Consider the following 25,774-nt stretch of genomic DNA (forward strand, 5'->3'; position numbering starts at 1 on the left):
ACTTAGCTTTAGTTGAAGATTTCAGTTCTGAAACTCGAAAATGAAAATTTCAGGAGTCGGCCGACCGACACTTGCGAACTGCTTCTGCTTCGGGCACCGCACGGCAAGAAAGACTGGTGTAATGGCATCAGCTGCATGTTTTATACCCCCTGACGACCTGACGTGATGGAAGAAGGGACAGCAACTGACGCAGGATCCAAGACTTTGTTAATCAGGCCAACTGAGGGCTACTGCAAGCAGATAACCCAAATGTAATGAGTGCAACAGTGAAACACGAAGAACATCCTGCTGTTGAGCCTCTGCCCACTGATTTGGGGGTAAGTCTGGCCAACCGTTTGGGGTTGGGTAAGGTGTGGAAGTGGAATCTGTATCCTTGGAAAACTATATTTAAAACCCATTTGTCCTGGGTAATGAGTTCCCAGTTTTTTGCATACCGGGCGATCTTTCCCCCTAAGGGAGCAGGCAGATGGGCAGGGCTTGGAAGGTTTAAGGTTAAGTCATTGTGACATTTTTCCATAGGGGGTGTCTTACTACTTCCAGCTTTGGAAGTGGGAGCCCCCCACTGCTTAGACCTGTAGGTACCTTGAGACTGTAGCCTAGGTGGTCTGCTGTTCCTGGGTTTAGACTGAGAAGGCCTGGATAAGACAGGAAAGGACCAATTCTCAGTAGGTCAATGCCTACTAAATCTGGGAGGCTGTACTTGCAGGAAATCTTTAACAGTTTGCATACTTATTCTGCTTTGTTACCAAACAGGCAGTCTTGGTTTAAGGGAACATCTAGTAACTTAGCTTTAACATGATCTGGCAAATTTTGCTTCTTAACAGCAGCCCTGCAAGAGTCTTCTAAAGAGTCAAAACCACATTGCAAAGTATGTTTACCAACTTGTTCAGCAGAATGCATTAAATCCTGTAAATCTTTATTTTCAGCACAGTCAGGAATCAACATCAACTTCTGTTAAGTAGTCCCATAATATGCTGCTGATACTGTAACATATGAAACTGGCAGTTTAAGGCCCTAATGGCCAAAGTAGCAGAAGTGTATACCTTCTTACCCCATCTGTCCAAAGCCCTGGAATCTTGGTCAGAGGGGGTAGAGTTTTTGGCAGTAGTAGCCTTAATGCCTTTAGGTCTTTGGGAAATGGTCTCTGCGTCCGCAGTAGGATTCCTGAAGAGGAACTTGTGAGAGTCGGGTACTCTGTAATACCGGTCAGGTTTCCTGTGAGCTGGAGGTAAAGTGTCTGAGGCCAGGCGAGATTACAAGAAGGCATCATCTACAATGTCCAGGACAGGAGGGATAGCTAAAGGCCTGTGTTGAGGAAGGAGTAAGAATTCCCCATGCCTCTTTTTGGAGTCAGAGTAATCCTGGCTTTCCCAATGGAAATGCTCCCTAAGAGTGTACAAAGTTTCACCAAAAGAAAAATCTTCTGGAGGGGAAGCATAGGGGAATGGAGTCCTCTGCATCAGAATCCTCATAGGTAGATAAGGGCAAATCCTGGTAATCAGAGGAAACAGAAATTTTAGAATCGTGATCAGAAAAATCAGAAGGAAAATCAGTTCTAGGTCTCTCAGAGGGTGAAGGCTGACTTCCCCTAATTAAAGTAATAAGGTCTTCGGCCATTCTTATTATTTGTTTTTTAGGCATATGGGCCTGACCATGCTGTTTAGATGTCAGTTTTCTAGGCATGGGTCGAGTTTTAGGCCTTGAAAAAGAAGATGGTGTCGGTTTGAAATGCAAATCAGTAGGCCTGGATACACCCTCAGAAGCCGGTGTCTGCATAGCGGCTCCGGACCCATCCGAGGTAGAGACATCCGCAGGTTCCATGGTCGAAGAAGCATCTCGCGGCATACCGGACTCCGACTGGGTCTCAGTAGAGGCCTGCGAATCTGAAGTAGCGGATATCAGGGGCTGCGAAAGCACCTGAGTACCGGCAAATTGGTGACTAGTTTAACGGAAGCGTCATCGGCAGCTTTGGACCTATGTGGTCTGTCTCTGTCTTTATCTTTACATTTTTTCGGAATGTCAGTAGTCGGATGGCTTACCGAAGCCATTTCTGGATAGTTAAACCGAGTGCCAAAATAATTTTCAGCAAAAATAAACTGACGACGAATAGTTTGGGGGTTGAATAAGGCACAAAACCGACAGCGAGGGACGTCGTGGTCTGGGCCAAAGCAACGAATGCAGTACGAATGAACATCTTTATGAGGTATTTACTTTCCACAGGTAATACAATTGTTAACTTTTACTGACATCGGTTTAGAGGAAGAAAAAGTATCCCCAATAGGGTACTTAGCTTTTTTGAAGACTTTGGTCCTGAAACTCGAAAACAAAAATTTCAGGAGTCAGCCGACCGGCACTTGCGAACTGCTTCTGCTTCGGGCACTGCGTGGCAAGAAAGACTGATGTAATGGCATCAGCTGCATGTTTTATACCCCTGACGACCTGATGTCGTGGAAGAAGGGACAGCATCCAATGCAGGGATCCAAGACTTTGATATTCAGGCTGGCTGAGGGCTAGATAACCCAAATGTAATGACTGCAACAGTGAAACATGAAGAACATTGTTAAAATCAGCACCCATCTCAGTGAGGAAATATCACAATGAATGTCATACAAATATGAAGACACCTGGTAAATCATTTCTACACACTTCACAGTCCATTGCAACAATTACATCCTTAGAAGTGCAAAATATTCTGTCAGCTATCACGTGAAAAAAGTACAGCACTGTACAGTCCTGAAGCCTGCCATAAAACCTTCCTCAAGTGGTGAAAGCCATGACCTCCAGGGTCCTGCCTATGGGGAGCAATGACAGAGTGGAGTATATGTCTACCTTCACTGCTAAAGTTTCTCTGACAGCATCAGAAAAGACATTCTCCTATTTACAGTCACCTTTAGAATTGGTCTATATTAGATGACCAAACGCTTAAATGTCGAGTATGACATGCTCGAAATGTTTTAAGCGAATGTTCATCTAAGGGAAACCCCAGAATGTCAAAACAAGGATTTTCGAAAAGTTATACTTGGCCAGCCGTCAGTAAGCCAACGGCTGACAGCTAAAATGTGCTGCACACCATTACAACCTCCCAAAAACACAAAACAAATCGACAAAATAAAGTGGGGGGCTTTGCCACCCGACCCCCTACTTAAATATACCAATTCAAAGATCGCACCACAGTGGAGGACTGTCATAACATTACACAGGGTGAATGTCGAGACCGCACCACAGTGGAGGACTGTAAGAATGGCTAGACAAAGTGAACATTCTAAAGTCAGCCGTTGGCTTCCTGACAGCTGTTCAACTATAACTTTTCGAAACTCCTTGTTTCAACATTTTGAGGTTTCACTTAGATGAATGTTTGCTTAAAAGCTGTCAAGCATGTCATACTCGACATTTTACGTGTTTGTTCATCAAATAGGGAACCTTTAGAATACATCCAAGAAGTGTCCTGAAGCAAACCACTTAAGGGAGATTATGGAAAGGGCAACCAACAGCTCATCATACAGGTAGAGGAACACCAAATTCTTCTCACATAGGATTTCAGCTACAATGACCACCACACCCTGATAAACACCCTGGGCACAGAGGAAAATCCAGATGGAAGTGATGCCCATACAGAGGGAATTGATGGAATTGCCTGTGTGAACCCCAAATAAAGATAGGCGAAAAGGAATTACCTGTCCCCTTTGGGACCAAAGAGAGACAGGAATGAAATGCCCAACCCTCCTACAAATCCATGACAGCCTCTACAGCTTCACTGAGTAGCAATATGTGGGGATCCCCCACAAAGTGTTGTACTGAGATAGACTGATGTGCCAGCAAAGTTCCTTCTAGGAGAAGAATGTGGCCTAAACAGAACACATCTAGAACACACTTGATCCTTTTTGATGACTTTTCAAGTAAGGATATATTCAGAGAATAGCTATTACATGGCCAGTCTCAAACTACAGTCAGACTATGGGGAAGTGTCTGGCAAAGTCATAGTTTTGATGGACGCTGACAACACAGGAGCACACAGGAGTTTGAGATGCTTAACAGCTTTCCTAAGGCAGTGAAGAGGCCTCTTCCTCTTTTGGGGGATACCCAGGTTGAATACAGTAAGGAATGGAAATAGAAAGTTAATATAAATGTCCTGCACATACATTAGGGACTACTTTCTCCTCAGAAGGAGATCAAACAAAGTCCCAAGGCAGGCTGTCTGAAGCCTAAACCAACCCCTCTCCAAGAAAGCGGGATGCAAGATCTTGTTACTGTGCTTTTCTTTCGAGGAAGACAAACACAGTCATGTTTCCCTGCAGAGCCATGCCTAGCTAATGCATCATCACAATCAGAATTACCGGGGGGGTAATCACAGTAATCTACAGGCAAAACTATAGACTTTCTCTCACAGACCATCTTTCAGCCCACAAGCCAAGGACCTCCTTCATCTTGTCCACAGACCTTCTAACCAGGAAAATCCGGAACAGAAACAAAAGAGAAAGAACAGCTCAAAAAACAATTTGAAATAAACTCTCACACTTGCCAGAGGTCTGCCGCAGTGGTACGGCGGTAGCGTTGTTACCTCACAGCAAGAGGTTCTCCCGTTCGATTCTCGGCTTGGGAGTGCCTTCTGTGTGGAGTCTGCATGTCCTCCCCGTAGTTGGGTAGCGTTCGAAAGACATGCATGCGTAAATGGGCATGCCTTCGTTGAAGGTTGGGCATCGAGCTGGCACCTCGGCGTTTCGTAAAAATCTACTGCCAATCATTAGCGGACCAGAGTTCCGCTGTGGCGACCCCTTACCGGGAAAAAGACAAGAGACAAACAACTTGCCAGAGATCAAGACTCCTTGTCTGGTAGCAAAAGGAAAAAAAATGCTGGGTTTTCTGGGACCTATGCCAGACTGAAAAAAATTACAAAAATGCCAAAAAAGTTATGTTTAATAAATTCAGGTGTCCACATCGTGGAAGCTTATACATGTCACTGGCTTTATTAGGGGCTGAAGCAACAGAGTCGAGATACTTCCAAACTACTTTGATGGTACCGTGAATGACAGTTTCCAACTGACAGAGAACCCAGGGTGCCTTAGGCTTCTATGTCAGAAACTTCAACAGTTAATTCTGGAGGGATGGAAAAAGGACTCAAGACCAGCCCAAGTTACTCATAAAACAGAGCATCTCCAAAGACGGAATCATCCAAAGGGATGTAAGGGAGGACAGTAGAGAGATCCCTGGAATCAAAGGATCCAGGTAGAGAAGGTGAATTCCTCCTCCTACTTAAAGGTATAAATCCCTACACAGAAAACACAGAAGTGTGTGCACAACAGGCAGACATTGGGAGTCAGGAAACCAGGAAGAGGCACCCAACTGTAAGCTAGAAGGGGCTAGCAAAATGCCTGACACAGGCTTCAGATGGAACTCCTTAACTATGAGCTCCCCAAGACTCAAGCTCCCATTAGATACTACAGATCTGCTTTATTCAACACTTTCAGGCATGCTACCAGACATTGGGATAGCTTACTACTTGCTCCTTGACCTGTATCTGCTGGCCTACACAGGTCATGAAGCCAGAGTCAAACTCCTCAGTCCTAATGCCTATTGATCTTATGTGATAAAATTACTAAGAGACCACTCCCCTGGGTTCAAACTACTCAGCTCTGGGCTCCAGCCAATCATCCAGGGCAGGACAGAGCAAGAATCTAAGGATAGCCCCTCCCATGGTAGTAGCCAAGGATGCACCTCTCTAACCCCTTCATTGCTAGCCAAAGCTGTTAACTGATTCAGATTCAATCCTTCACTACTCAATGGTCAGCTTACCACCTGCTCAGGTCAACAGGGAGGCTTGAACACTGGACATAAACTGAAAAGGTTCAGACCTCGGCCTTTCTTACAGCAAGTCTTCCTGTCAGAGGCTCAAAACTAGACTCACCCTCCAGTTCCAAGTGAAAAGTGGTGTAGTTTTACTTTTTTTTTTTTTTTTTATGTGCCATAAAGGAGGCAAACAACTTTTCTCTCCTTTGTGTTCAAACAAGTTGTGGCAGCAGTCAACGTAATACTTTTTTTCTGAGACAATACAGGCAATGCCAGTGCTGAACTTGGAAGGCAAGCTGACAGGCACAAAGACACATTACATTGTACAGGAATGATAATGCACAGCAAGATTCAAAATCTGAACTGTGAGCAAAAAAAGAACTGGCTCTTGACTTGCATGCACTTATGTAGCTGCTACACTATGCTATGTAGTGTGTATGTACAGGCATAGGGATAACCCTAAATATCTGTTAAAGGAAAAAAGTGACAAATTCGGATTACTGAAGGTGATACACCCAATCAAGGACTTGTCAAGGAGGATACAGATATGAGATTGGTAAAAAGTTTGTTGTTTTTAAAAGATGTATTTTCAATGGTAATCATAAGCTTTTTTTTGCACAAACAGTACAGACTATTAATTTATTCAGTAATCAAATGACTGGTAAAGGAATCTCTTGAGAATAGTGACAGCCAGATACAAAAGGTACAGAAATAGTGTAATTAAGTTACTTAAAAGTATCACTTGAGAATCATGAGGAGACATAAAGGGCACACTAACAATAGGTGAGAAGAAATGAAGGGTACCACAAGCAATAGATGCTAAATTGTGTTAGTAATGACTATACCATACGAATTAATGATCAATACCTGATTTCCGCCAGCATTATGACACTCATAAATTCCTACAACACCATCTGCAAAATGCCCCAGAGTGTCAAGGCAATTGGTTCCTTGCTGCAAAGCTCCAAACGCTATGTCCTGGTGATCTGGAACCCTATGAAGAAAAAAAAAAAAAAAATTAGAGAAATATATATTTTGCAGCCAGCCTTTCTGCAGTTAAACACATAAGCTAAGCCTGAACTCATCTTAATTACGGACCCATAAAAATAAAAGTGCTCAATAAAAAGAATAGTTGTGTAAGAACTTACCATAACCTTAGATGTCCTTCTCTTCCATGGTGCAGTATTCATAACTGTAGGGAGGTTGCTGCCTGCAGCAGTGCATATCCGGACAGTGTACCAAAGTCTTAGGAGGAAGGGGTACGTGCGACGCCGCTTGTCAGGGCCATAAACTAACGTTGGCTATAGAAGTGACATCTGCACGTATCCCCTTCAGAAATGACTGCCACATACAGTAGTACCCCTGGGAAGCAAGGAAAGGAAGCTTTTCAGACCCACATCTGTCACCAGGCCAAAGAAGCCCAATAAATGTATGTGCCTGTTACAATGCCCTGTTTGGATGGACAGAAGGTAGGGAAAGTCACTTCAGATGGACAAAACAGAGGAAGAGGGGGTTGGAGGGGGGACTGAATACTGCAACATGGAAGAGAAAGACATCTAAGGTTATGGTAAGTTCTTACACAACTATTCTATGTCCTTCTGTTCTCATGTTGCAGTATTCATAACTGTAGGTTCATAGGTAGATAACTAGGCTATCTGCCCTAGGGCATTTATAAGCCTAGCCAGAGTGTATTTGGCTTCTGCCTCCCTATTAGATTAGCCTACTGTGCCTCTGTAAAGTAGGTCACAGAAGGTACCCTTTTAAGATTAGTTTACTGTGCCTCTGTCTAGCAGGGACACAGAAGAGATCCCAGGGGTGAATTTGCGATTTGCCATGCATGCATCCAGATTTTGCTTGAAGAGGGTCAGCGAGGGGCTATGTCTAACATGAATTGGGATTCTATTCCAGAGTGAGGGGAGCCTCTGGGAAATGAACCTGTCCCTCCAGCATGTCCTATTTATTTCTGTGCTGAGGTTTAGGCCCTTGGAGCGTGTAGCTCTAAGGGACTTGGATTTTCTTGAGGTGGAGCATGTCCATTAATTCTGGGTTTGACATGGCTTTGTACGTCAGGCATAGATCGCCTCTGAGTAGGCGGTAAGCAAATGAGTAGAGCTGGAGTTTCTTTAGTCGAGCTGCATAGGACATCTGTTTGTAGCCCATGATCCTCTTGGTGAGGTACTTTTGGGGTCTCTCCAGTTGCTGCAGGTGTCGGGTAAGGTACATCCCAAAAGGGGCATTATATTCAATTATGGGCCTGATGAGTGATGAGTAGAGGGGCACAATGACCTCTCTTGATCTAGATGCGAACCCTTTCGTGATAAGGTGGGCTATATAGACGGTCTTTCTAACCACTTTGGCAACGTGATTATCAAAGGAGAGATTACTATCTATGTTGTTCCCCAAATCTCTAATTACTTCTTCCGTACTTAATGGATTACCACCTATGTGGTAATTTGTGGGCACCTTGTTTTTCCCAAAGGGGATGACTATGCACTTTTTAGCATTTAGCTTGAGGCCATGGCTCTGGCACCAAGCATCCGTCTCTGTGAGACCCTTTTGGAGGATGCTTGCGTCAGCTGGAGATTCGATTATGGCCCCCAGTTTGCAGTCATCTGCGAACTTTGTCAGCCATAATCCCCCCGTGTTAGCCTGAACCTCAGAGAAGTGTATACCGAACAAGAGAGGTCCCAGAACTGAGCCCTGTGGAACGCCACTTGTAACTGGTTTGGATTCGGACATGGCACCTGCGATTCTGACCATGTGGGTTCTATCTCTGAGCCAGTTTGCAACCCATCTTGTGATATAGAGGTTAATATTTAAGCTGGTAAGCTTATTTATGATGCCCGAGTGGGGTACTGTGTCGAAGGCTTTTGCGAGGTCCAGGTAGGCTGTGTGGACTACCATGCCCTCATCTATGGCTTTGGTAACTGTTTCAAAGAAATCAACTAGGTTTTAGAGGCAAAATCTGCCCTTAACAAAGCCGAACTGGGTAGGGTCCAGTGTCTGGAGACTCCCAATGTCTTTGTTTATGAGTTCCATGATAATACGCTCCATAGCTTTACAGACCAGACTAGTCAGGCTTATGGGGTGATAGTTTCCGGGGTCCGTTGTGGCACCACCTTTGTGGAGTGGGACCACTGTAGCTGTACGCCATTCTTTGGGTACATATCCTGTAGTAAGGCTAAGTCTGAAAAGTGACAATGTGAGGGTTCAGTTCTTCTTGGAGCTCATGTAAGACACAGCCTGGGACACCATCCGGTCCCATAGATGCTGTGTTTTTTGCTTTGGAGAGGCAGCTTTCACCTGTGCATCTGAGATGTCAGGGAGGTTACATTCAGTTGGGATAGGCATTTGCTCCTTTGGGGGGGAAGGGGGGAGAATTTTCCGCTGAATCTGTCTGCCAGGATGTTGGCTATGTCTGTAGGTTCAGTATATTTTGTACCGTTACGCAACAATTCAGAGCATATCTGGGAGTTTCCGCCCATGATCCGGACATAACTAAAGAAGGCCTTGTGATTATCTTTAGTGCCTAGGGCAATTTTTCTTTCCAAGCTGGCCTTTGATGATTTTATGAGGGATCGAAGTTTCTTGCTAATACTGATCACAGATGCCTTCCCTATTTGGGATTTTGCTCTGTCATGTAGTAGCTTCCTCCTTCTGTTGTATAGCTTATTTATGGCCGGGGTCCACCAGACTGGTCTCCTGTTTTTGGAGGAGTGAGTCTTGGTTTTATTTGGGATAGCACGATCCATGCATTCCTGCAGGTGCTCATAGAATGCATTTGTAAAGGATTCTGCAGATTGGGCTGTATTATCCTCTGGCCCAGGGGCTTTGAAGGATTCCACCTCAGTCCTGAGAAGTGCAAAGCTGGCTTTTGAGAAATTCTTTACAGTGATTTCCTTGGCTAGAGGTGGGGACGGGATATGGATGCCCAGGGAAATTTGTTTATGGTCTGATCTTACCAATGAGGGGTTTATCTCTGGTGTGGAACATAAGAGTCCCCATGTTGGTGATGACCAGGTCTAATATGTTGTTCCCTCTTGTGGGAGTGGTGACCAGTTGTGCCATTGCGTTAGAGTTTATAAATTCAAGGAACTGTTGGGCGAGGGTGTTTGGGCTTGAGTAGTTTTCCCAGTCAGAGTACCCAAGCTTTAGGTATGAACCTGGGAGATAGGTTTAGGTGCATGGTCTAGGAGACCCTGTAAAACTGACCTAGCAACCCAGTTCTGGCTATAGAGACCAAGTCTAGCTTGTAGTGCTTGGTAAAGGTATGGATTGAGGACCAGGTGGCCGCTTCCAGTATGGAAGCATAGTTCACCCCCCTGAAAAAGGCTGCTGAAGAGGAAGCTGCCCTAATAGAATATGCTGTCACACTGGTAGTTAAAACCTTTCCATGAAAGGAAGAACAGGCATAGATAGCTTTAGAAATCCATCATGATATAGTTTGTTTAGATAATGCCTTCCCCAGGGCCCTTGGGTGAAAGGAAACAAACAGCTGGTCAGACTTTCTAATGGATTTGGTCTTGTCCAGATAACACCTAAGCTGTCTATGAACATCCAAGGAATGTATGATTCTTTCAGATGGATTTTGAAGTTGAGGGAAAAAAACAGGGAGGCTAACGGCTTGATTCAAGGACAGTTCATTAACCACTGTAGGCATGAACGAGGGGTTAGTCCTGAGGGAGAGACCATGTCTTTATGGAAGATGAGGTAAGGGGGGGGTTAGCCATCAAGGCCTGGATTTCTGAGACCCTCCTGGTGGATGTGAGAGCTAACAGCAGCACTGTTTTCCAAGTACAAAGTTTCAGTGATGCTGAGTGAACTGGTTCAAAAGGAGGTAGTGCGAGTTTTTCGATGACAAAATTAAGGTCCCATGAAAGTGGAATCAGTTTTTGAGGGGGTCTGATATGGTGGACCCCTCTAAAGAATAGTTTTAACTCTAATCTGGATGCCAAGGGAGGAACCAAAGGGAGACAGGTGGAAAGGGCTGACAACTGCACCTTAAAAGAAAAGTCAGTCAGTCCTGAATGTAGAAGTAAGAAAGGACCATAGGTAAAGAAATAAGAAATGGGGTCCTGTTTTTTTCTGACACAACCTGGAGAATCTTTTCCATTTTGACATATAACTTCTCCTGGTACTAGGTTTCCTGGCCTCCTGCAGGACACCGAGTATGTCCTCTGAATATAAGTGTCTGAAGGGGATCAGAACTCTATCACCCATACAGCGAGTCTGAGGTTGAGCACCTGAGGGTGTATGAGCAACTCCCTGTCTTGTGTGAGTAGGTTGAATCGGCAGAGTAACCTGTGGTAATAGCCCTTGGCTAGTAGGCGAAGAAGGGGAAACCAATGCTGTCTTGACCAAAAGGGAGTCACCAGCAGGAGTTTTGGTTTGTCCCTTGAATCTTCAGAAAGGACTCTTTGAATCAGTGTGAAGGGGGAAAGACAAAGATACATCCCTGCCCAAGAAAAAGAAAGTGTCCACCCTCTAAGCCTGTGGATGTGGATCCCTTGTGCAAAACAGAGGCATCTGCCTGTTCTGGGAGGAGGCTGTGACGCCCGTGCACTGACCCAGTAATCAAGGAGCCTCAATCCTCACCACTAGCACCAGTGAGGGGCATCCACATTGGGAAGGATAACAAATACACACACAGTAAAGTGCAATTACCCTTAAGAGCACACAGAGATCACAGTCAGTCTGGGGCTGGTTTCTCCCTTTCTCTCCAGATCCCCAATAAGACTCCCCACTGGCACAGCTATAGAGTGGAGTCCTTAAACAGGGTTCCAAGCCAAGTCCTCCCAACACTCCCTCTGTCCAACCAGTGCTTCATATCCCTGCCCAAGTAGCTGACACACCTACACACTTTGAGATATGATTTATATACAAACACACAGACACTGCTGAGGAAGGCTGGCACAGGTTCACTAGGTATGCCCCTTCTGCCCAGGCTATAAGGTAGTAATATACTGCCACCAGAACCCCTAATATCAGCTACTAAAAAGGCCCTTACCAAACGGTGTCCAATTATTGTGCAATATTATCCAGTTAGCAAGTGTGACCAGAACTTTTAAGAATTATTGGAGTGACTTTGTACAGCATCATTATATACATGCAATGTACTTTAGAGCTTAAATCTCTACACAAAAAGTACAGTTGTGTACACTTACCATAAATGTAGAGGTTCGAGTGTATTCACTGTTGCAGTCATTGCATTTGGGTTACCTGCACGCAGTACCCCTCAGTCGGCCTGATAAACAAAGTCTTGGGTCCTGCGTCGGTTGCTGTCCCTTCTTCCATGACGTCAGGTCGTCAGGGGTATAAAACATGCAGCCAACGCCATTACATCATTTTTTTTCTTGCCCAAGATGTCAGGTGCCTCCTTATAGGAAGCAATTAAATCTATAAATACAAGGATATACCTCCAACAGAAAAGCAAATACACCAAAAAGCTTTTAGGGCATAGTAAGTGAGAGTAGAGGCATAGCCAAAGGAAGAAAAGGGGTCTGGAGGGAGGGTAACTAGGACTGCAACAGTGAATATACTCGAGCATCTACATTTATGGTAAGTGTACACAACTGTACTATGTTCTTAGTGTTTCACTGTTGCAGTCATTACATTTGGGTAGATTCCCAAAGCTAAGGTTGGAAGAAGGAATTTAAATAGAATTAGGACCAGCTATAAGGCCCTGCCAAGACTGCAGTGGCAAAACCAGCCTGGATTTAGAGAAAACTGGCAAATGATAATGCTTGGTGAAAGTATGTAAAGAACTCCAGGTAGAAGCTTCTAGGATGTCGCTAGTAGGGACCCCCCTGAGAAAGGCTATAGAAGTAGATGCAGCCCTGGTTGAATGGGGTCTGATGCTCTGTGGGATAGGTTTTCCATGGTGCTTATAGCAGAAATGAATTCAGTGGCCTATCCATTTTGAAATGGTTTGTTCTGAAATAGCTTTCCCCTCTGTCCCTGCAGGAAATGCCACCAGCCAGTTGTTCAGATTTCCTTTGAGGTTTAGTCCTGTCCAAGTAGAATCTAAGCTGTATGTGCAGATCTAGAGAGTGTAGTATCCGTTCCCCTTTGTTCTGTGGGTTAGGAAAGAAGGTAGGCAAATGAATGAACTGATTAAGAGCCACAATGAATGATGGATTGGTTCTGAGGGACACCATGTCCGCATGAAAGATGATGAAAGGTTCCACTGCCATAAGGGCCTGTAATTCAGATACCTTTCTTGCAGAAGTGATTGCCAAAAGGAAAGCTGTTTTCCATGAAAGACATTTTAAATCTGCAGTAGCAGCTGGCTCTAAAGGAGGAAGAGTGAGTTTCGCCAAGACAAAGTTAAGATCCCAGGCTGGAGTTGGAGTTCTCCTGGGTGGCCTTAAATTTTTGGCCCCTCTCAGGAAAGTACAGTTGTGTACACTTACCATAAATGTAGATGTTCGAGTGTATTCACTGTTGCAGTCATTACATTTGGGTAATCTGCCTGCAGGTTGCCCTCAGTCAGCCTGATTAACAAAGTCTTGGGTCCTGCATCGGTTGCTGTCCCTTCTTCCATGACGTCAGGGGTATACAACATGCAGCTGACACCATTACATCGGTTTGTCTTGCCCCAAATGTCAGGAGCCTCCCTGATGGGAAGCAATTAAACAAAAACACAAAAGTATACCTCCAAAAAAAAAACCAAATACACCAAAAAGGCTTTTAAGCATAGTAAAGGAAAGTAGAAGTATAGCCAAAAGAATTTAGGGGCAGGAGGGAGGGTAACTAGGACTGCAACAGTGAATACACTGGAACATCTACATTTATGGTTAAGTGTACACAAATGTACTATGTTCTTCGTGTTTCACTGTTGCAGTCATTACATTTGGGTAGATTCCCAAAGCTATGGTTGGGAGGAGGAGTTTAGATAGCATTAGGGCCAGCTATAAGGCCCTGCAAGACTGCAGTGGCAAAGCCAGCTCTGGATTTAGAGAAAATTGGCAAATGATAATGCTTGATGAAAGTATGTACAGAACTCCAGGTAGCAGCTTCTAGGATGTCCCTGGTAGGAATGCCTATGAGAAAGGCTGTAGACGTAGATGCAGCCCTGATGGAGTGAGGTCTGATCCCTTGGGGGATAGGTTTTCAATGGTGCTAATAACAGAAATTAATGCAATGGCTTATCCATTAGAAATGGCTTGTTTTGAAATAGCCTTCCCCTCTGCGCCTGCAGCAAATGCTACCAGCAGTTGTTCAGATTTTCTTTGAGGTTTAGCCCTGTCCAAGTAGAATCTAAGCTGTATGTGCACATCTAAAGAATGTAGTATACGTTCCCCTTTTTTCTGTGGGTTAGGAAAGAAGGTAGTAAACCAAACCAAAAACACGCACGTGAGTGCAAGGTTCAACAAGAAACTGGAAAAATGATCCAAAAACGAACCAGCACAAGGTAGAATACGGCTATATTGTAATCATTTATTAATCCAAAAACATACCGGTTTCGGCTATATTAAGCCTTCTTCAGTGTAAATAATTACATTAATGAAAAACTGCTACATCCTGGTACAACCTTTATATAGAAAGATGTGTTGATATGACAAGATGTCTTAAAGGCATATCCCTAAATTAACCCACATTCAATATGCATACATCAAAAACATGACTACAGTTATAATACACAATTAGTGCTGAAAACAATATTATATTCATATAAAATATATGCAATATTAAAAATGTGATAATATTCATATAATAATACATAAAATATACATTCCATAATACATAGGAAATATGCGAACTATAATGCATAGAAAAGTAGGCTGACACTTATTCCAATTCATTTAATCCAGGTTTGAAAAGAGCCCCTATTATTAAGTCTATCGTGCCAGCCTGCTTTAGAGCTTCTATGCATAGAAATCTTGTCAATAATAACAAATTTAAATTGTGAAGTAGGGTGACTGATAGTGTGTTTATATAAAGCATTGGACAACCTGCGATTTCTGATGGCACTGAGATGTTCACTAATTCTAAATTTCAAAGGTCTAGATGTCTGACCAACATAAAATGAGGAACAGGTGCATCTCGCTAGATAGATAACCCAATCTGAACTGCAGTTGCCGAAAATGTTAATCTGATATACCTTAGAGGTGTTTTTACTAGAAAATTCCTTAGTTTTCAAAATGTGTTCACAGGCACTGCAGTGTCCACATGGGAAACATCCAACCAAAGGGTCACCAAAAATTGTCGCTTGAACTGTTGTGGCAGGTTTATATCTTTTGTAATGAGTCAATTGAGAATGAATAGTGCGACCCCTGTGATATGAGAAAGCACATTTCTCTGGTAAGATCTCATTAAGATATTCATCAGCCTTCAGAATGCCCCAGTGTTTATTAATAATCTCCCTAAATCTGATTGTATTGTTCCAAAGGTAGTAACAAGCCTGATTGGTTGAACAGTATTAGCTTTGTCCTCATTCTTATGTTGTTTGTATTGTAATAAAGTGGAGAGAGATGTCTCCTTGGTCAAGTTCAAAGTATTGGAAATATGATGTTTGGAATATCCACGACTCACAAGCCTATTAGACAGGTCTTGTGCACATACTCTATAATCCTCATCAGATGAACAAATGTGTTTGACGTGTAAAAATTGGGTGTTTCGGATGACGTGGCGAGGATGAAAACTGGATACATGTAATAATGTATTGTATTGCGGGAACTTCCTATGTACCCTAGTAGCAAGTGTGTGATCTTCCTGTCTACAAACTATTACATCCAGAAACACAATTTCTTGATATTGTATATTTAAAGTAAATTGGATCTCCCAGGGATTGTTATTTAGGTATTTAACAAAATCAAATACTTGTGTCACCCCGCCACACCATCCAACAATCATCAAAATATCTTCTCCAGATATCCAAGTTGTTAATATACAAGTTATGATCAGAATCATATATAAATGATTGTTCGAAAAATCCCATAAATAAATCAGCATATATGGGAGCAAAGGATGCCCCCATAGCCGTGCCTCTAATCTGCCAATAAGTTTGTCCCTCAAAATAAAAAATTTTTTTTCTTAATACATAATCAGTAAGTGTCAAAAGGAAATTGTTGAAACCATTAGTATATAAATACGACCTATCCAACCAATAAGAAATAGCAGAAATACCAGTGTCATGAGGAATACTCGTGTAAAGGGATGAGACATCTAGTGTGCATAACCACCAATCTGCTTCCAACTGTGAATCTTGAATGATGTTTAAAAATTCAGTTGCGTCTTGTAGCCTAGATCTAACATTAGGCAATAAAGGTTTAAGGTAGTAAGTTAGGAAAGCAGATAATTTTTCGGCTAAAGAGCCTCTCCCAGAGACAATAGGCCTCCCAGGGGGGTTGGTAGGATGTTTGTGAATTTTTGGAAGAAGATATAAATATTGAGCAATAGGCTCAACCACTTTAAGTTGTTTGCAAACATGTTTACTAATAATGCCTTCATCCATAGCTAGATCCAAAAATGAATCTATATTTATTTTAAAGTTAGGTGTCGGATCGACACTCATCTTGATATAAAATCGAGTATCAGATAGTTGTTTCAAAGCTTCAGCTTGATACATTTGGAGATCCATAACCACAATACCACCACCCTTATCGGTTGGGGTAATAACAATGTCATGATTCTGTTGAAGTTCTTGTAACGCTAGTTTTTCTGCTTGAGTAAGATTGCATGTGTTAGTACGTTGGTATCTGGTCGAAAAATGTAAATCTTTAATGACACATTCCTTAAAAATAGCAACATGTTTGCACATCGGTGGTTGAAAATCCGACTTACCGAATTTAAAACCAGAAGATCTTTGAGAAATATCATTATCTGAAAAAATTTTTTTGAGATTAACCAATCTACAAAAGTCATGAATATCCTTGACCAAACTATGTTCAGGAACAAATGAGGTCGGGACAAAATTAAGTCCTTTGTTCAATACTTTATTATGTATAGGAGATAGTTCAAAAGAAGATATATTGTGTACATTGTTCACTGTTTCACAATATTCTGTAGGAGAAGTTGTAAGCTTTGTGGGCCTGTGTCTATGCTTTCTACCACCCCTACGTCTCTGACACTTAAAGGGTCTGATTGTTTTCTTTTGGGGGCTGGGGACCCCTGGTAGGAAGGGGCATCATACTCTGTGGCGGAGGATATATTATCTTCCGAAGTACCACTAACAACAGAATTCTTCCTTCTCAATATTGACCTTAATCTTTTTCTAGCATAGTAGTTATTATTCTTAGAGTCAGTAAACCTAACATACTTTTGTGTAACAAATGGTTTACCCTTGTCGTAATCCGACAAATCCCTCTGAAATTTATGTGTTTTCCTCTTTACCAGCTGTTGTTCAAGAGTGGCTAATTCCTTGGCCAAATTTGTAATATATTCCCTATAACATTCCTCGGTTTCAAAACCTTGGGCCTCAAGACAGACATTGTGAATATCTACCACTTGCAACTCAATGATTCGTTCATAATAGCTGATCAGGGTATTAACAAATAGCATCGATGCCTGATGCTGGGCATGTGCCCAGTCCTGTGACAACTGAGAGCCAATTACTGCTACCAAGGGTTGAAGGCGAATCCTTAACCCTCTAGGTATAATGTCTTTAAGTTTGTAGGCCTTAAATAATTTTAAGTGCCAAATGTTAGACCTTAGAGTTTTCATGTGCCTTGTCAATTTTTGAAAAATTATCCCACATCGATGCTTGGAATCAACCTCCGCATTATTAGAACCCATGGTCCCTACTGCATTGAGACCGAAGGCCTCTAAATGATCTTTTTCAGCTAACAATCCTGACAAAATGCCCTTTAAATCCATAATATTGGTCGCTAGCAGTATATCCAAATACAATATTGACCAAAAATACAGGCTAATGAATAAACATACACAAAACTTATATACCAAAATGGAAAAAAAAATATATATATATATTTTATTAAAATCTGTTATATTGATCCAATATAATGTGCAGTTAAACCATCAAAATATACATTTTCAGTTGGCCCATAGAGGTAATTAACTGACTGAAAAGAACAAGTATTATAATCTCTAGTAGTCGACCATTCGTCTCCACTATTGTGTGTTTACTCATACGCCAAACATTCAAGCTGGGGCATAATTAATGAGCTAAAACTTCACCAACTGATAATTATATCAGATATAAGACAGTCTTCATATGCATATATATATGTATATTTCAGCCGACAATTTGTCTCTGCTAAAAATGCGCCCCAACTTATGTCTCCAAAGTTTGGTATATACTAATGATGGACATACGTCCCAACCAATACGTTCACCTCTCAAAATCACCAGATATCGTAAACTATCATGAAACATCATAAGATGTCAAGAATGATTATAAGGTGAGAAAAAATACATAAAGATCAAAAGATCAAACTCCACAAATAATGGATCAACACAAACCAAATTCTATTATTATTGTGCCCATCTTTATGGTCAAAAAAATTTTTTTTAACTGTTAGCATACATTCTAAATCAACTTTAACAAAAAGATTTTATACTGATATTGAAAATATAAAGCTAGCGACCATATGCTACCTGTCATATATCCAACCTTGTTTTGTTTAGTGTGCCTGCAAAAACATCAACCATAAATGGTTAATAAATTATAACAGTAACATCACTATAAGGCACATATTATGTCAATTGAACTCGCTAGAAAATATACATATAACAAGCGGCTATAGATAGATCATAAAGCTAAATAAAGGCTAGCAAGGCTAAACAGCCCTTCATATAAGAAGCTTGGTTGTAGTCTGTTAATTGACCTATGAATGGTGACTGAAGTCCATCGCTACCAAAACTAATATATAGTAGCACCATAAAAAGCTGCCTCATATCTAATACTCATAGTATAAACTGTTAAACTTGCAAAATGTCCATACTGACTGTTGCCAAAACATGAACTGTAGAATTTTATATAAAATAAAACCAAGTCCAACAGACCCTCGATAAATGGTCCAATGATAGAAAAAATAAGGTAAACAGCCAAAGTCATAAATCAGATATATGCGTGGACCAAAAATGGACTTCCTAGCGAGGCTGAAAGTCAATCAACAGTACCTGTTGTATTTAGTTCCGATCCCGTGGCTGAAAGCTTCATAGTAATCAGTTTAACCATAAAGAAATCCAAATAAGCACTTTAAATAAGAAATAGTGTCCATAAGTACAAGAATAAATCCTCCTGTTACACTGATTGTAACGCGAAAGGCGGCGTATACGGATAAGGTAGATTGAAAGGATCCTCTTACACTAATTATGAAACGAAAGACAATATCCGTAGGTTAGGCCCAGTAGACTCGAGTCACAATGCTGGCCATAAATGTTGGAATTTGAAGAAAACAATTCTAGATGTAATTGACGACATCCAAAACAGTCAGACCATAAACACAAATCAAGTAAAAAACTCACAAAAGACAAAAAAATCCCAAATAGATGTAGAGCCACAAAAAATGCTGCCGTCATACCAGGCGTCCCCAGCGTGTAAAGAATAAACTTCCTAGCGAGACTGAAAGTCAGTCGACAGTACCTGTTATGTATAGTTCTAATCCCGTGGCTGTAAGCTTCCTAATAATCAATTTAACCATAAAGAAATGCAAATAAACACATTAAATAAAACATAGTGTCCACGAGTACATGAATAGATCCTCCTGTTAAACTAATTGTAAAGCAAAAGGCGGCGTCCACAGATAAGGTGGATTGAAAGGATCCTCTTGTACTAATTATAAAACGAAAGGCAATATCCGCAGGTTAGGCCCAATAGTCTCAAGTCACAATGCTGGCCATAAATGTTGAAATTTGAAAGAAAACAGTTCTAGATGTAATGGACGACACCCAAAATAATCAGACCATCATCACGAATCAAGTGAAAAACTCACAAAAGGCAAGAAAGTCCCAGGTAGATGTAGAGCCACAAAAATGCTGCCGTCATACCAGGCGTCCCCAGCATGTAAAGAATGCAGTAAACCAAACCAAAAACACGCACATGAGACTGAGTGCAAGGTTCAACAAGAAACTGGAAAAACTATCCAAAAACGAACCAGCACAAGGCAGAATATGGCTATATTGTAATCATTTATTAATCCAAAAAAGTACAGTTTTGTACCTACCATAAATGTAGATGTTCGAGTGCTAATACAGCTGCAGTCGTAACAGATGGGTTCTCCTGCCGTCAGGCGGGTCCTCGGTCGGCCGAATTCCAAAGTCTAGGTCCGGCGTCGGTTGTCGTCGCTTCTTCCCTGACGTCAGTGCGACAGGGGTATAAAAGAACCAGCAGACGCCATTTTCTTCAGTTTTTCTTGCCCCAGATGTCAGGTGCCCCCAGAAGAGGTGACCTGTGCCTGACATATAAGGCCATGTCAAACCCAGATTTGATGAATATGCTTCACCTCAAAAAATCTAGATCCCTCAGAACCACAAGGGCGGGAGACTTAAACCTTGACACGGTTATAAATAGAACGTGCTGGAGGGACAGATTCATCACCCAGAGACTCCCTATGCTGTGGAACAAAATCCCGGTACATGTGAGGCAGAGCACCTCTCTGGCCTTGTTCAAGAGGAATCTTGACCAATGGATGGGAGATTGCAGATATACCCCAGGGATTACTTCAGTGTCACTGCTTGACAGAGGCACAGCAAAATGATAGGCATAGTTTTTATTCAAACTAAAGGGGTGGCGAAAGCCACATAACTATGGGCTAGGCTTATAAATGCCCTTGGGCAGATAGCCTAGTATGAACCTATGAACCTATGAATACATAAAATTATGTAGTAATGCAATGCAATATAATCAAAAAACAGTAGTTGCAAGCAAATACACCATAAAAGAATACCCCTCGAGGGGAAGGAGGGAGGGAAACCTGGACTGCAGCTGTATTAGCACTCGAACATCTACATTTATGGTAGGTACAAAACTGTACTATGTTCATCGTGCATACAGCTGCAGTCATAACAGATGGGTAGAATCCCAAAGCTAAGAAAGGGGTGGTAGGCACTAGGTGGAACTGGGAGGAGCCAAAATGCCCTGCAAGACTGCAGTGGCAAAGCCTGCTCTAGATTTGGAGTATAATGGTAGGTTGTAGTGTTTGGAGAAGGTATGCACAGAACTCCAAGTGGCTGCTTCCAAAATATCCTTGGTAGGAACTCCTCTGAGGAAGGCTGCAGAGGTGGCTGTGGCCCTGGTGGAATGAGTTCTAATGCCTGTAGGTACAGTTTTGCCATGAAAGGAATAGCAAAAGCGTATGCAGTGAGCTATCCATTTTGAGATTGTCTGTTTGGAAATTGGTTTTCCTTGAGCTCCTACCGCATAGGCCACAAAGAGCTGTTCTGATTTTCTGAAAGGTTTTGTTCTGTCCAAATAATAACGCAGTAGCCTGTGGATGTCCAAGGAATGTAGTAATCTCTCTCCTTTGTTTTGAGGATTGGGATAAAAAGTAGGTAAATGTATGGCCTGATTTAAAGCCACCCTGGATACCACTTTAGGCATAAAGGACGGGTTGGTTCGTAAGGAAACTCTGTCCCGATGGAAGATGATAAAAGGCTGAACAGCCATGAGAGCCTGTAGTTCTGAAACTCTACGAGCTGAAGTGATAGCCAGAAGGAAAACTGTTTTCCAGGACAAATATTGCAAATCTGATGAGGCAGCTGGCTCAAAAGGAGGCAAAGTCAGTTTTTCCAGAATGAAATTGAGATCCCAAGCAGGTATTGGTTGTTTCCTTGGAGGTCTTAAATTCTTAGCCCCTCTGAGGAACTGTCTTAAAAGAGGGTGAGAGAATAAAGGAGGATCTGTGTTGTATTCTGCAGAAATGGCTGAGGCATGGATTTTGATGGAGGAGAACGAAAGTCCACTGCTTAGCAGTTCAGCCAAATATTGTAGTATTTGAGGTAAATTCAGTTTTCCAGGGTTCTGGCCCGTTTTCTCATTCCAGACACAAAAACGTTTCCATTTTGTGGAGTAAGCTTTTCTAGTTGATGGCCTTCTGGCCTCCAAAATGACATCCTGCACCTCCTTGAAGAGTAGGGCCTGCTGTGATGCTAAGGAATCTTCCATGCGGCTAGATTGAGTGTTTTTAGCTGACTGTGAAGAGTTTTGAAGCTGTGCTGAGTCAGAAGAAGAGGCATTAGAGGCAGGGTCCATGGAGGGGAATGTGTCAGGCTCCTCAGGAGTGGGTACCAGTGTTGCCTTGGCCAGTCCGGAGCAATGAGGATCATCTTTGGTATGTCTGCTCTGGTCTTCAATAGGACTTTGGGCAGCAGAGGAAGAGGCGGGAAGGCATAAACTGTCATTGATGTCCAACTGAAAGAGAGAGCGTCCACTCTCCAGGCCTTTGGATGGAAGATCCTCGAGCAGAATTTTGTCAATTGATGATTTTTGTGGGAGGCAAAGAGATCTATGTCTGGCCTTCCCCATTCTTGTATTATTTCTGTAAAAACCTTTGGATGCAACTTCCATTCGTGTGGATCTGTCATATTCCTGCTTAGGTTGTCTGCCAGCGTGTTTTCCTTGCCTGGCAAGTACTGTGCTTGTAGTTCCATTTGTAAGTCCATGGCCATGTTCCAAAGTGACATGGCCAGTCTGCATAGGGGATAAGAATGTGTTCCTACCTGCTTGTTTATGTACCACATAACTGTGGTGTTGTCCGTTCTTATCAATAGTTGACCTGGTTGTAGAAGGTCCTTGAAAGCTATAATAGCATTTATTACTGCTAGCATTTCTTTTGATTGATGTGAAGGTGCTTTTCTTTTGGGACCATTTGCCCTGAATGCACCGGTCTGTCATGTCGCCCCAGTAGTCTGAGGCGTCTGTTGTGATGGCTTGATTTGCTTGAGGCTTGCTGAATGGAAGACCTGTGTTTGTTTGACATGCTTGAGCCCACCACAGAAATTCCTTTTGCAGACATGGAATTAGTGGTATTATTGTTTCCAAACTGTGGCTGTGTTGAGACCATATGTTTTTTAGGTACCATTGTAGTTTTCTCATATGCAGCTTTGCACATGGGATTAGTAAGATGCAAGATGCCATGAATCCCAGAGCCTGCAGGAATTTCCTTGCAGTCAGCCTGGTGCGATTTGCCAGTGTTGTGAAATATTGAATTAGTTGCCCCTGCTTCTCTGGCGTGAGGTAGGCCATCTGGGTGTTTGTGTCCAAATTGGCACCCAGGAAAATTATATTCCGAGAGGGTAATAGCCTTGATTTCTCTTTGTTGACTGTGCATCCCAGAGAGTTTAATAACATTATTACATAAGCCAGATGTTTCAGAAGAATGTGCTTGCTGTCCGCTTGGATCAGGCAGTCGTCCAAATAAGGGTATATTTGTATTCCTTGAAGTCTGCAGTAGGCAATTACTGATGCCAGGCATTTCGTGAATACTCTGGGCGCAGTAGATAAGCCAAAGGGCAATGCAGAGAATTGATAATGGGTTGAACCTGCAAGAAATCTGAGGTATCTTCTGCAATTTTGTCTGATTGGGACATGCAGGTATGCCTCCTTGAGGTCCAATGTTACCAGCCAAGACTCCTTGCCCAGCATGGGAAGAAGTTGCTGTAGAGTGAGCATCTTGAATTTTGGCAGTAGGAATGTGTTTAGGATGGAAAATCCAAAATAGGTCTCCAATCTTTTCCCTTCCTTGGCACCAGAAATAGCCTGGAATAAAAACCTTGACCTTGTTCGTGTGTAGGTACCTCTTGAATAGCTTTCATGTTTATAAGATCTGAAATTTGCTTTTGTGCCTCTGCCCTTTGATTGTGTGGCAGGTTTGGCATGCCTCTCATTTTTGGAAGGGTATGAAAATGGAATTTGTAGCCTCTGTTTATAATGTCCAGGATCCATTTGTCCTTTGTGACAACATGCCAATTTTTTGAGAATAGTGCCAGCTTTCCTCCTAAGGGGGCTGCCATTTGAGACCTGGTTGGCCTGCAAAGGGGAAAGTCATTGGGTCTGCTTTCTGAAAGATTGTGAGTTGTCCTCACCACCTCTTTGTGTAGGAGCTTGCCACTGTCTGCCCCTGTACGATCCTTGTGATTGTCCTCTGCCCCTCGGGCGCCTGTATCTGCCTCTTTGGGGTCTGTCTGTGGCAGGAAAGGACCAGTTTTTGGAAGGCCAATTTCTACTAAAACGTGGGGGTTGAACCTGCAGAAATTTTCACAGTTTGCATTGATTTAGCTTTTTCCTCCATTTTCCGTAATACTTCCTCAGCATTTGCCCCAAATAGTACATCCTTTTGAAGAGGGGCGTCTAGTAATTTAGCTTTGACATGATCAGGCAAGGCTTGTTCCTTGAGCCAGGCATGCCTACGTATGACTGAGCCTGTAACAGCAGCTCTACATGAGGCCTCTAGAGCATCAAAACCACATTGTAAGGTATGTTTACCCACTTGTTCTGCACTATGCATCAAATCATGCAACTCCTTCAAGTCTGCTTGTTCAGGTTGTGACATTTTACTTTTCAATTGAGATAACAGAAACTGTTGGTATTTTAGCATATGAAACTGACAGTTTAAGGCTCTCATGGTTAAGGTAGCAGAGGTATATACCTTTTTTCCCTACCTTTCTAAGGATCTGGAATCTCTCTCGGAAGGCAGTGGATTTTTGGCAATGGAAGCCTTAACCTCCCTTGGGCCCCTGTGAGATGGTTTCTAGGTCAGCAGCATGGCTTTTGTAAAGAAATTGGGGTGAGTCAGGAACCCTGTAGTACCTGTCAGGCTTAACTGGAGCTGGAGGTAGAGAGTCCGGGTTAAGGCAGGCCTCCGAGTAAACATCATCTAGGATGTCCAAGACAGGAGGTATAGCCAGAGGCCTGTGCTGGGGTAACAAAAGAAATTCCCTGAGCCTTTTCTTGGAATCTGAATAATCCTGGCCTTCCCAGTGGAAGTGTTCCCTTAAGGTATGCAAAGTTTCCCCAAATGAGTAATCCTCATTGGGGATACAGAAGGAATAGACTCCTCTGCATCAGAGTCTTCAAAAGGGGAGTAAGACTGTTCCTGATCATCAGAGTGTTCTGAAATAATGGAGCCCTGATCAGAGGGGGAATCTTCCTCCACTCTGGGCCTTTTGTCCGGAGGTGGCTGAGAACCTCTGATTAGAGTAATTAAATCCTCAGCCATTTTAAGCATCTGTTTCTTAGGCATGGGGCCTGGAGATGGGCCCTGTGTAGCTGGTCTTTTAGGGTGCATGGATGCTTTAGACTTGGTGAAAGCCTTGATGGAGAAAGAAGAGGGAGGTCTGAAGACACCTTGAGTGGAGGTGGACCTGTCCACATTCTGTGTTTCAACGCCAAGAGTGGCTTCGGTATCTGTAGTCGGGGTGTGGGCCGAGGAGCCTGCGACCTCGGGTACAGGAGACACCGCCAAAGATGTGTCTTCGGTAATCAGGGGCTGCGTAGGCGCCTCACTGAGAACCGGACCACGTGTAGTCGGCTTTGGCGTGGTGTCGGTAAAGGCCGCGGACCTCGAGTGTGGGTCCTTGTCTTTGCGTTTTTTTAGATAAAAACGGAGTCGGAGTATCCGACGACATGGTATAGTTAAATGCTTTCCCAAAAAAATGCTGGGCGAACTCCGCCCGACGCTTAATAGTGCGCTTGTTGAAGGTAGCACAAAAGTGACAGACCGAGATGTCGTGGTCTGGGCCTAAACAAGGTATACAGAGGGAATGGAAATCCTTATGCGGTATTTGCTTCCCACAAGAAATACAATTATTAACTTTGTCTGACATCGGACTGAGGCAAGAAAAGTTTCCCCAACGGGGTACTTAGCTTTTAAGAAGACTTCGGTTTCCAAATTTTTCGTAATCTCAGGAGCTGGCCGACCAGCACTTGCGAACTGCTTCTGCTTCGGGCACCGCGCGGCAAGAAAGACTGGACAAAATGGCGTCGGCTGGTTCTTTTATACCCCTGTCGCACTGACGTCAGGGAAGAAGCGACGACAACCGACGCCGGACCTAGACTTTGGAATTCGGCCAACCGAGGACCCGCCTG

At 42.9% G+C, this 25,774-nt stretch overlaps 1 protein-coding gene across 6 annotated transcripts in view; it reads right to left on the minus strand.

The window, feature by feature from the left end:
* GALNT2 (polypeptide N-acetylgalactosaminyltransferase 2) overlaps positions 1–25,774 on the minus strand; it is a 1,695,325-nt gene that overhangs the window by 252,608 nt on the left and 1,416,943 nt on the right. For all 6 annotated transcript variants that reach the window (XM_044076112.1, XM_044076089.1, XM_044076094.1 and 3 more), the window contains one exon: positions 6,652–6,778. In XM_044076112.1, coding sequence (XP_043932047.1) covers positions 6,652–6,778 — 127 coding nt within the window. The remainder of the gene's footprint in view (positions 1–6,651; positions 6,779–25,774) is intronic.

This window comes from Protopterus annectens, chromosome 1.part1 (assembly GCF_019279795.1).
Source record: "Protopterus annectens isolate FY-2018-M chromosome 1.part1, PAN1.0, whole genome shotgun sequence".
NCBI classification, from domain to species: domain Eukaryota; kingdom Metazoa; phylum Chordata; order Ceratodontiformes; family Protopteridae; genus Protopterus; species Protopterus annectens.